At 39.5% G+C, this 12,518-nt stretch overlaps 1 protein-coding gene across 1 annotated transcript; it reads right to left on the bottom strand.

The window, feature by feature from the left end:
- Window positions 1-549: 549 nt before the first annotated feature.
- On the bottom strand, window positions 550-7,331 carry perm1a (PPARGC1 and ESRR induced regulator, muscle 1a). Its single transcript, XM_069141080.1, has 4 exons — window positions 7,248-7,331; window positions 2,968-6,734; window positions 1,774-1,890; window positions 550-1,419 (listed from the first exon to the last, which is right to left on the bottom strand). Exons 2-4 carry the CDS (start codon window positions 6,716-6,718, stop codon window positions 1,304-1,306), a joined length of 3,984 nt encoding a protein of 1,327 aa, XP_068997181.1. The 5' UTR covers window positions 6,719-6,734; window positions 7,248-7,331; the 3' UTR covers window positions 550-1,303.
- Between the last annotated feature and the right edge of the window lie 5,187 nt (window positions 7,332-12,518).

Here is a 12,518-nt window from a genome sequence, read left to right as displayed (position 1 = left end):
CGCATGTATGTATTACATGGGTGTGTTTATATGCACATTTTGGCTTTTTAATTTTATGTTTTAATTGTGATGTGAGGCACCTTGAGTTCCTTCTGTATGAAATTGTATTAAACAACTACATTTCATTTGGAATTTAATTTTGCGCCCCTGTACGTAAATCTGTGACATTTTGAAATATTAGGTACAAAATCGAACTGGGTGCTTGTGCTGGGAGAATACTGGAACGGCTTTATGGGCTGAACTTAACTGAGGGACATTTCATATTTTATAACGCCTGCTGGGGATAAATTTGATCCTGAAAGAAAAAACCTTGATGACAGATTGCCCGTGGTTGATTAAGCAAATTATTTTTTATGTTAATTGTGAGCTTGACACATAATTTGGGTCTATACTTACTTTTTTAGAACAAAATGAGTATTGTCAATCACTTGAAAACTGCATCTGACACAGCAGTGATGCGCCAGTCCAGGTTCTTATGTGAGTTTATGTCGCCCTCTAGTGTTTCATTATCAGGTCTCAGTGCTTTTTGAATGACAGACAGCACACAACTCAACCATACTGTTTACTGTAGTTAAACTGAAAGACATCAACAGCTCAGTGCAATTTATACAACAATACTGTACAGTCATCTTCTAATAATCTATAAAAGGCCCATCACATGATATATTACTGATACTAGCACACAATGCTATCCCTATTATGAAATATACTTTTGTGAGGGAATGCTGTTATACTTCCATGTTAAATATTGCGATACATGTCCCCTCAATAAATTTGTGAAATACTTCTGATAATTGTCAGTGGAATATTTTACAAAATTTGATTTAAAAATTTGCATTATACAAGTAATGTAGTGGAAAAATACAGGTTTAAAAAGAACCATCCTAAATTCTTGAGTGTCTCAACTTAATCCATTAATCACACGTCCATCTATCATGTCCAGTCTAGCTCTGAGTGAACCTGCCTCCAATCTCCCTTCAGTACATACTTTCAAACATTATTTACAAATGTCTAAAGCTTTCTTTCAGATAAGTAAATGTCTCATCCTGCTTTTGGTCATTTTGAATTTTAAATGAATGCTTTAAAATGCTAAAAGGTAAAAGAATCACGCACAATAATTCAGTGAGAAACAGTTGTTGATTAATTTCTCTGGAGCGATCATCGGAATTTAAGAGTAATATTTATATTGCAAACAGGTAGCAACACAGTTTCTTTGAACAACTTGCGTCCCGCATTGGCTCGTATCAAGTCTTCATTGGAAAAATGTATCATTTCACTCATGACGGATTTAGAGGCAGAAACGTCAAGAGTCAGACAGCGAGGTGTGACACAATCTCATTTCATTTTCTGCTGCCTCCATTTTGACATACTTACGCAGGTATCGAATGGCTGACAGAGCACTTACGTTCGCCAACAGAACTGAGTGATAAAACAAAAAGTGAGTCATCACATTACTCATACTTTGCAACAGTGAATTTACTCCTTCATATGAAGTTTGCTTTCCCTGAAGCTCGTTATATTTTTTTTATTTATTTACCCCAGTCTTTCCTGGAAAACATTTTTTTACGGCCTCAGAATATTATTAACAGCCAGAATCCTTGCAGTCATTAAAAAGCTCAAATGAAATGATTTTAATTCAAAATCCAATTTTGGGTGAATACAATTATAAAGACTGAATGAGCAGCTGTTTTAAAATTTCAGTGAATAAAAAACAAGATTTGCAGGTTTTCTATTGTTCCAAAGTAAATCAACGCGACATATAAACATACATACCAGCCTTCCAGGCATCTCCAACTTGTGGGTTTGCAGTCTTCAGGACCCATGAAGCAAAAGCAATACAAACCAGACACATGTCTGAGTGTCTGAGAGGCAGGAGGGAGGCATCCAACCCTTTTTAACATAGAAAATATCATGAATCATTAAGCTGCTCATACAAATGCTGCATACAAGATGTAAACAACCATTCACACAGAAGTTCATTCAGGGGTCAGGGGCATTGGGATTAACATTAACATACCAACAGCTGTAGGAAAAGCTCTCAATAATATGCTGGATGTGAACATAAGACAACATATTAGTGGGCATCTTAATCAAAGCACATTGTAGTTTTTAAAAGAGATTCACAAATACATAACGACTCCTCAACATTAGATCGTTTCATTTCCCTTCACAGCCAAACATGAATTATAGTGCTGAACAGGCGGCTTAGAGGAGACACTCATTGAGTGAAGTCAAGTTATCACGTACAACTTTTCCTCTTGGCTTCACCACTGAAGTCAGTCAAGGTTGCCAGACAGCTGAGGAAAGAGAATCTGTCGCGGTCATGACTGTAACAGCTGACTGAGTGGATAACATGTCCTTCACTACAACTGTCCACATGTGATGGAAACAACGAGAGCTTAACCGATGAGGTCAAATGTGACAAACACATCAAGCGTAAATCCTGCTGCTAACTGTTCCAATAAGTCTTAATTCAAACAGCATGCAAAGCAGATCGAACAGCAGTGTGAAAATAATGAATTTAGAAATCTCTCTGAAGTCTGGATATCTACATATGATATTTTTGTCAAAAGACTTTGCCTCAACTCAACTAGTGCAGACTGGGCTAGATGAGGATACGTGGGTATAAAGAATGGCTGAATGTAAACCTGGCATTTTATGTGTTTTTTAAACCTCTGATAAAAAGATTGGCCAATAAATTATAGTACAAAAAAGAGCTAAATGTTGTGCTTTAGGTTTTAGTGATGGTGCGACTTGCTGTTTACACTGGAATCACATCTTGTCTCTTTACTTTGACCTTTATTCCATGAAATTTCCAGGACTAAAGTCCTGTCATATTTCTGCTTTCTCATGAGTATCAAACAGAAACATGTTGGTTTAAATGAAACTGAAAACTGTAAGAGTTCAAGTTAAAACCCAACGAGTAACGACAGTTAATGTATGCATCATTGTCTAAAGCGGACTTACTTGGATTTGAAATAGTCGTCTGTAAGTCTTCGTATCTGAAAGGCTGCTGCGCTACTTGTCTGGAGATCCTGTCATCAAAGGAGCAGAGCAGCGGGTCGGGAAACATCACATCTTGATTTACCAGGGCAGGAAAAGTCCTTGGACGGGATCTGCTGCTGGGCCTCACAGGTGTAAGAGACAGAGGGTTTGATCTCTGCTTCTGGACTGTAGATGCTGTAAAATTACTGTTCCTGAAGGAGAGTGTTGGTTTCCAGAAGAGATTCTGTCTGAGGTCGCTGTCTGTGAAGAAATTCTCATATATGTCTGTAGAAATCTGAGTTGAGCTGGTCTTCCGGCTGAACCTGGTCACCACCCTCACGGGGCCGCAGTTATCTTCTTCATCAGATTCCACAGAAGAATCGTCTGACGAAGAAGACGCAAAGAAATATTCATAAGCCTCTGGAAACTGCAGATTTCTGTCAGCTGAGCGAGAGTAGAAAAAGATGGGAACTGGCTTATCTTTGGCTGCGGTGAGAGGGTAGAAGAAGCTTTCTGTATCAAACTCTGAGAAAAAATGATCGTATGTTTCCGGGACAGAGTTTCCATCAGCGTAGAAGGTGGTTATGTTTTCTGTAGCTGCAGGGCTGGGAGCTGATTGTTTTCCTCCAAAGAAGTACTGAAATATATCCGTAAGAGAGACGCGGTAAGTGTCTGTCAGAGAGGAAGGTAGAGATTCCATGTCTTTGTCTTGCTTAGGCAGAAATCCTTTAGTGAAATACTCTACTTTTTCTGAATCGCTTTCATCTACAGGATGTAAAGCTTCAACTTTCCGTGTGTAGCCGAAAGACTCAGATTCCAGGGCATGTAAATTGTGCACGCTGACATTTTTGGAAATCTTTCTGAGGCACTTTTGAGGCCCATTAGAGAGGACAAGTTGGGGAGTGTTAGTCACAGATGTCAACATCATATTCTCCGGGTAAATATCGGCACATCTGCTCACCGAGAAAGGTTCTCTCTCCCACGTAACACTTCTTGAAGAGGAAGAATCGACTGCGATCACAGAACGTAAACTTGACTCTACAGAATCAGGTGCACTGCACGCGTCCTCATTGACTTGCTCCGACTTGGACTCATCCACGTGAGTGAAAAAGCCTGAATCGGTCACAGCAAACATGTCAGGCTCCTCAGTTTCCTGTAAAGGTGGGAGAGAGCTGGGTGGAGCGCCTTTGCTGATCATCCTTACGCCCAGAATATCATTAATCGTCAGCTTCTCCATCTCACTCCAAAAAGAAGACATGGCAAACACTTTATTCACCACCTTTTCTGGCTCGCATTCAGCTTTAGATGCTGAGATGCTGTCTTCTGCTCCATCCAACGAATCACAGTTCGATTCTGGTTGGCCTTCAGGTCCAGATGTAGCGTCTCCTTCCTTCTGTTCAGCCGACATTAGTGCTTTTTTTTCTCCTTGACCTCCAGACTCATCTTCACTGACGGATGAACAAAAACTAGCCGACATGTTTGTGAAGTTTTCGTTGGAGAGTGAGATGACAGACTCTGTGTCCAAAGTATAGCAGGAGGACACATGTGTGATATCTGAAGGACTTGTTAGGAAGTCTTCAGACAAGGACTGTTTGGTTTCTGTCTGAGGAATGTTTGTTAAAACCGTTATTTGTGATACAGCTGATTGAGTTCTCTCAGCTTTTGGGTTTTTCTCCGATAAAATATCTAATTTGGATAAAGTTTGAACCTCCAGAGGATGTTCTGTTTGCTGTACTGTATTATTTATATCTAAACTGATCGTACTTTGAGATGGATCAATACAATCTGATGGTAAATTAGTGCAGATCACGGTATTGGAAACCTTGTCTAATAATGGACAGGCTGCGGTTTTGAATTTCTGAGGTTTTGTTTTGGGGGTGTGAGAAGTGATCCCACCAGTTGCACACAGAGTATTTTCCAGCGTAGTGCTATATTGGTCTTTGCTGTGACAGTCTGATTCCAGCTGTTGTTGGGGCTCAGCCTCACTTTGACACGGCGGCTGTTCATCTCTGCCAGAATTTCCAGCCTCTGCAACCAGGACTGACTTAGCAGCAGATAGTTTCTCATTTTGTCCGTCTTCCACGGCCGGAGCCTTTTCCTCTGCACTCGGAAGAAGACTCACTGATTTGACCTCTGCTGCACAACATTTTAGATTTTGTTCATTTTCACATTCAATCACAGAAGGATTTATTTGATCAGACTGCTGGAGGACTCCTGCTTTTACCTCCTTTCTTTGATTTTCTCTGGCCATGTCTGATTTATCAGTTACAACTTCACGTGGAAACCCAGAATATTTATTCAGGCCAGCTGATTCTTCTGCCTGTAACTTACTGCGTGGCCGTGAATGAGCTCTATTGTTTGGTGTGGACATTTCATTGTTAGCAGTTTGACTCAGTGGGATTACTGTTGCATTATTTTCAGCAGCGCCTGTGGCTATACACCCTCTCTGTCTTACGACGCTCTCTGGCAAACATAAATACTGACTGTCACATGGAGGAAAAAAGGTGGACAGATCGTTTACTTTTACTTCTTTAGCAGACCTATTCAGTGGGAAACTACTGGTGACTGAACATGGAGTAAAAAGAGATGCAAGATTCTTTTGTGGTTCATTTAAATAATATAACTTGGCATCCTCAGATAAACACTGACCCGATCCTCCTCTTAATGCATACTGCTCATCCTCTGAGTCAGTCTGCTTGACCGAAACCTGCCTCTCACACCGATGCCCACCGTCACCTGGCTCCGTACTGAGTCGTCTCTTCTTTCTCCTCTTCCTTTTGATGGAGGCGCTTGGAGACAATTCCTGGCTCGCTGCTTTGTTTGTGCTTGTTGTGTCTGACTGCGAAATATTACGGGTTTGGTCTTCCCGCCACTTAACGTTAGTTAAGTCAGTACCACACTTTTTACTGTAAGTGAACAAACTTTCCTGCTTACTCTCATCCAGAGGTGTAGACATTACTGAACAGTGATTGTGAAGTGTTGATTCTGAGAAGAGAACCCTGTCAGGTGAGTCATGAGACTGTTTCGGTTGTGGTGCCTCATTTACTCCGGTTTCTGTACGAGCTTCTCCTCTGATGATTAACTCAGTTTCGGTTAATTTGATGGTCTTGAGCTCTGAGTTACCAGCTGCAGGTTCAGAGGAAACGTTGGACTCAGCCTGAACTTTTTTCATAGTGTTTATGTTCCTGATGGTGTCGACAGGCCTCGTGGTCTCCCTGCCAACTGCTGCTTCCCCCCTGGCAGGCAGAGAGTTTAATTTGGGTAAGTTTTTTGGCAAACTGCTTCCACTGGCTTGTTGCCCATCACTACACCGCTCCTCCTCTTGTACCGCCTCGCTGTTATTTCCACATTTCACTTGGCTTGGCTCAGCCTCCGTGAGACTTTTCAGCCTTTCAAAGAATACATTGACCGACTGAAGGTGTATATCCTCCTCACTGCCCGAGAGCACGCTCTCTATTGCACTGATGCCGTGTTTACTGAGGTAATGCTCCGCAGGAGAGCCCTCGCAGTCTGGGGGGCCATCGATGGGGCGGTCGATCTCCGAAAAGCCTGCTGTACGGTCGACTCTCTGAGCCCTCTTAGCAAGAATGGACGCTGGATCATCAATGTCACTCATCCCCGAATCATCCACACCTGCTAATGAAGGAGAAAGCAGGTGGCACTCCTCGCATTCTGCAAAGAAGCACTCCCAGTCTCGGTCACAGATCTCCACGCTGCAGTCAAAGTCATCCATTTTGACTCGAAACAACCTGCAAAATCAATTAAAAGAGCTGTAATCCAAAATCAATCACTGTTGAAAGAAGATGCAATACATTCAGGTAACTTTTGCAGCCTACAACTAAAGATCCTCAGAACAGACACCAAAGAAACATATATCAAACCTTAAGCTGCCACAACTAAACTAACTAAATCAACAGATTAATAGAATAGAAAGATTTTATTGTCATTGTACAGGATACAATGAGATTAAGAATGAAATTAAGAATAAAGTCTTAATGCAGTTATAAAACACAAGCACGATCATTTTTACTGGACATAATTTTTGCACCACAATTTAAATTATATACACGGTATAAATAAAATACAAAAACTTGCTACAATATCTGTGGGAATGCAATATCATGTAATCTAATAAAATGTAATGTAAATCTCCTATCTGTCTGTCAATGTAAATTAAATAAAAAATATTTAGAATGACAAGAGGACGTATTATTTTTTTAAATTTTTTTTTAGCTGTACGAAAATGCAAACAGGCTTCCTACCTGTCCTGCTTCAGCTGTGATCCTGGTCTACAGGAGACGAAGGACAAAGAAGTCTCAGCTGCAGCATCATGACGCGTGTCCTCTGATGTGCGTTCTTGTGCATGAGCATGCAGCACGGCATGCTCCATGATTCGATAAATATAGAGCGGTGCTTCTGATCACGTAATACACGCAGTGTTCTTACAGCAGCCATCTCCAACAGAGGTATATTATTTCTGAACCATAAATAGATCCTCCACGAGCAGGCAGCTTAACCGGTTACACGGTAGTTGTTATTTTACATTTTCGGTTTACGATTAGTTGCTTAAATCTGTAATAAAAGATGTTTTTGTTTGTTTTATAGATCCTTTTTATTCATCATGATTTGTGATCAAATATCCAGAATTCAAAACCCAGGAGTGCCTACAGTAACATGCCTGGCAGTGGCTATGGTGTCAGTCCCTCTGCAGATATGGGTGTCATGTGAGATGTGTGTGCCTGTCAGCTGATAAACTCACTGGTATGACATCATGGGGAGACAGCGGATACCAAACTTTCCCCTGCAATGTTTCCAGCCACTTCAGGAGAGTCAGAGGCAGAGAGAAGAAACTGGTGAGAGTCATGTGACTCTGCTGAACCTGAACAACAGAAACACAGACAAAAAAAAGCATTACTTTATCTGAGAGAAGAGAAAACCTTTTTTTTCCCTGACACCAGGATGTTGTTTTCATATTCATCACCCGCTGAAGGAGGAAACATCTCAGTGCTCACCTCAAACTTAAGACGAGAAGTTCGGAGCATAAATCCTTCTTTAAGTTTAAGTTGTGTCTGTATGAGAATGATTTGGTTATCAGTTTATCAGTTGTGCAGCCAATCATGGTTCAATACACGAAAAACGTGACCTAAAGTCTTCAATGCACATATACTGGGGGGAGTTTTCACACAAAATTTTAAAATTAAATATTTGTAAAGTGGATTTTTCAGTGGTGAAGAATAGATGTCATTTAACTTCTTTTGTGGAAATCACATCAGACAATAATAAGTATTCAAATTAGAGTATTGTGGACACTTTTATTAATACATTTATTGGGCTTCATGGATCAATAGGGACACCAAATTATAGAAAAACCATTACATCTGCCACTACAAACATTAATAACAAAAGCTTATTCCACAACAACAAGGGATTAAATCTGAAATATTTATAAATTGTTAACTGATGGATTTTAACCAAAATGTCCTGTAGCTCTTTTCCAGAGGGCAGTGGTTTGTCTGAGAAGTTTTCCTGATGGATTAAGGAGATAAATAAAAAGGCCGGCAGCTATGCCAGGAGATACACTATTCAAATGTTTTTTTCACAATCGGGCAAGCCAAACACTTTTTTATTAATGAATGGATTATTACTGATCTATAAAGCATTAGTAAATGATTTGATACTATTACTTACAACTTCAATTTTTATTTATTTATTTATTTTTTTTTATAATAATGCATTATTAGTAAGCAGCAAATAAAGGACAGATGCATTTAACAGCTTGAAGCTTAACTCGATCTATCATCCTAATATTTATTCTTGTGAGAATAGGGATATACTTAAGGTTTCAGACCACAGATGTGCAGGCTAAAACCAGAACGTATTTTCTACATGACTGTGAAATCAGCCATTGGGGATGATGGCTTATCTAAGGAGTGCTTGAGCCTTTGTTTACAGCTATCAGCAAGACTTAGGAAAGACAACGTGATTACGGGAACATCCTCGCTGTCAAAATGTCACAGACACTGAAAGATACCAAGATAACCAATCAGTCCTGATCTCATTATCAGCTGTTAAACTCTTCTTAACAGATGTCTAACGGTCCTTAATTGCAGTTGAATGTAGTGATTAATGATGATGGTAAAATAAAAAAAAGAACATCTCGCATCATACATATTTTACGGCTCGCCGCACCAACCATGTTGTTAGAAATAAATAAATAAACTAAATAAAGTTAATCAAAAACCTGTGTTTTTAAGATTTGCAGCAGGTAAAATTTTCATAGCACTTAAAAGATAAAAGGTTGACAATTCTTGCATTTTTAAAGCGGCCATATTTTCCTTCAGTGTCACTCTGCATCGAGAATTCTCATCTCACACTTTCACAGGCTGTAACTACGGCCTTTATTTGCCTAATTTTCATCACTATAGATATTTATGAGAAAACAGACCCTCTAATTAGCCAAACCACAGCCTGGGCTGTGTGCCCAAGAGGGCCCTCTCAATTCATCAGCTGTGATAAAGGGAGACAAGCCAGGGCCTGTGTGGCTACTGCACCTGGGGCAGCGGGCCGTTTTGACACGGGTGGGATTCTGTTTCCATCAACAGGATTAGGCTTTTATGAGTCAGTTTGTGGAGTTAAGATTGGAATCTGTTTGGGCTGTTTCACAGCCGCTAATGCGACAGAATTTCACCCTAATTGTCTCCCATGTCAGGCCCGGCAATTCAGCGTTAATTAAACAAAGCCCAGTAAACAGACACATTCAGCAGCAGCTCGGTGACATGATGTTTAAACAGAAAGGAGTTTGTGTACGCTCCTGTTACCAAGCATCCCTGCTTGGTGGCATCTTTTGTGTCATACAGGGGTGCAAAAGCTTAATTATAGTAAAGGGTAGAAGACAGAAAACAGAGGACAAAGATTCGTATTTTGGATCTTTTGGGGACTGTTGAGAAAGCGTACAGGCTGTTTGGCAATTTAAAATTACCACACAGGTTGATGTGGACCCTTTAAAGGAGAGATTAACTTTTGAGAGTTTTAAGTGTGTAAAAACAATGTAAGAAAGTAGCTCTATTAAACAACATAAAGGTGCTAAAGAAAAAAATGTAAAACTAGACTGTCTTTAAAAACAAATCATTAATTGCTCTTCAGCTTAGTTAATGGTAACAGGATGTGACCAAGCTTCTGCAATTATTTTCTCTTTATTCATTGGAAATGTAATTTAGTATCAGGGACAGTAAGTGTGACATGTAAGGAAAGACAATTAGAACAATTAAAATATATTAAAAAAAAATGTATCTGGTGTTTCTTTAATCAACAATTTAAACTTGAAAGATTAAAATTAATGTTCTCAATTTGCATCATGAATTAGTTGCTGCACATTCACTGACTATACTTTTAGTGTATTTACCAAACTCAATGATTCTCCAACACTTGAGCATTTAGTTCATTATCTTTTGATTTATTTTCTGTGCACCTCTCCCCAACCTTTTTTTTAAAGGAGGAATTTGTTTTTCTGCCCTTCTTAGGCCCCATGTTAATCAAATCTGTATCAGTTCACCATGAAAGTGTATGTGTCTTATATGTGTTAAAAATCAACTGAAGGTAATCAAGACACCAGGAACTAATCTAGTCCAAGTATAAGATTTAATGGTCGTAGCTGCAGTCTGCTGGTTGAAGCAGAGAGAGCCTGCAGGTACTCGGGAAGATTAGTATGCATCATGACAATGGTGAGATTTGATCAGGCACACTAACAAAACAGTATTGTCTTCATCTCAAATGTCACAGACAACTCAGCAGTATCAGCGCACCTAGTTGTTTGGGGATCATGTCAAAATCCACCCAGTCTACTCTGCAGAGTTAAGACCGCACCTGAGGCTATGGGGCCGAGACTGCGACCTGCGTTTAATGAAAAGAGCGCCGGATGGTTCATTTTGCCTGATTACTCCCACAGGCCTCGTTATTTACAAGCCGGTAGTAAACTGACTTCAGTGACGACTTTATCACACTGTGTGGTATTGCAGTTGACACGGAACAGCCTCTAAAATAATTTCATTATCTTCTTAACTGTGGGACGACCTCAATAACCTCCATGGAAGATTGCAGTACTTCCTATTCACCACAAGATGGCGATTAACAACCACCAAACTGAACCAAGTGGAGCTCCACTCGTGTCTAACAAAGACATCTAGCAATCAGGTTTAATGGCCAAGTACGTTATTACACACAACGGTTTTACTTACATGCACATCAAAATAATTAAAGACTAAAACATGTCAGAGTAAGAAACAGGATAGAACTGAAAACAAGACAACAACAGCAACAACACAAATTCATGTGAATAAGTTAACTATAGTAGATATACAGGTGGTGGTGGTGGGTTGTCCTTTGTGCCTCACAATCCATGGCAAAGAGTGTTAATTCAAATATTGCAATATTTTCTGCAAAGTAAATTTTGTAGAATTTCAGAACTGTGCATCAATATTGGTATTCAGTTATTGAATTTAAATTGAATTGCATGAAATATTTGTCCACCAAGTATGTCTACATACAAGGAATTACACTGCAAGTCTGGTGTCTCTCATTGAAAGTCAAATCCTTCCTATAGTCTTTATACAAATAGATCACACTTAGCGTGCAGGAAGTGTTGAAATAAATGTTAGATGTGTAAGACTTGCCTAGAGACAGTGATTAAAAACAGTATATGCATGCATCCCTTTCACTGTATAGTAATAACAGACTGCTTAATATCTATTTGACAGTGAGATATATATCTTACAATGACAGGTGATGGCAAGAGGCAAAAAACTGATGAGGACGTGTTGCTATAGTTCTCTGTAGCGCCTGCCAGAAGTTAGAGTTGTCTGGTGTGACGGATCTGCAGTGATTTATTTACCTGCCTGTTATGTGACTCTGGATGTGCAGAATTTTATATTTAATGTATACATAATCTTTGTGCTTTTACAGCTTTTTTTATCTGTTACACAGATAAAAAATAACAACAAAGAAAATCTTCTGAAAAATGACTAATACGTACGGAGTCCATTTGAGAGGCGGGATCACGGGGAGGGAAGAAACACGAGGGAGGGAAATGTAGAGAAAGAGGACAAAAGAAGAGATAAAACAGAGAAAACTAAATGAAGTTTCAGCTTCACTTTTCTCTTTTTCTACCTTAGCAGCAGCCCAGATTTACAGACTATTCATATTGCACCAAGTAAGTGCACTGAATGAAAAAAAAAGAATCACAGTCAAGTAAATGACAAAAGACATACGACAGGTGTCTGTATGGACCTTGAAGGGAACATCTCAATGACTGCATTAAATAACATATACTTAAAACCGACATATTAAGATATTCCCGGAGAGATCAGCATGTGTGCAGCTCTGTAATCTTTCTACAATAAATTATTTTGATTTTGGTAGAAAAATGAGCAGACACACCGAGAGCTATAGAAGCTAAACTTACAGCTGCACAAACAGTTCTTTCATAGTGAGCAAATTCATCCCCGGCTATATTCACAAACTCAATGATGAAGCCTGTT

The sequence above is a fragment of the Embiotoca jacksoni genome, unplaced genomic scaffold (assembly GCF_022577435.1).
Source record: "Embiotoca jacksoni isolate LCO1_2020_lvr unplaced genomic scaffold, fEmbJac1.0.p SCAF_9, whole genome shotgun sequence".
Lineage (NCBI taxonomy): Eukaryota > Metazoa > Chordata > Actinopteri > Embiotocidae > Embiotoca > Embiotoca jacksoni.
The sequence above is the reverse complement of the archived record's forward strand: the minus strand, read 5'-3'. Positions and strand labels throughout refer to the sequence as shown.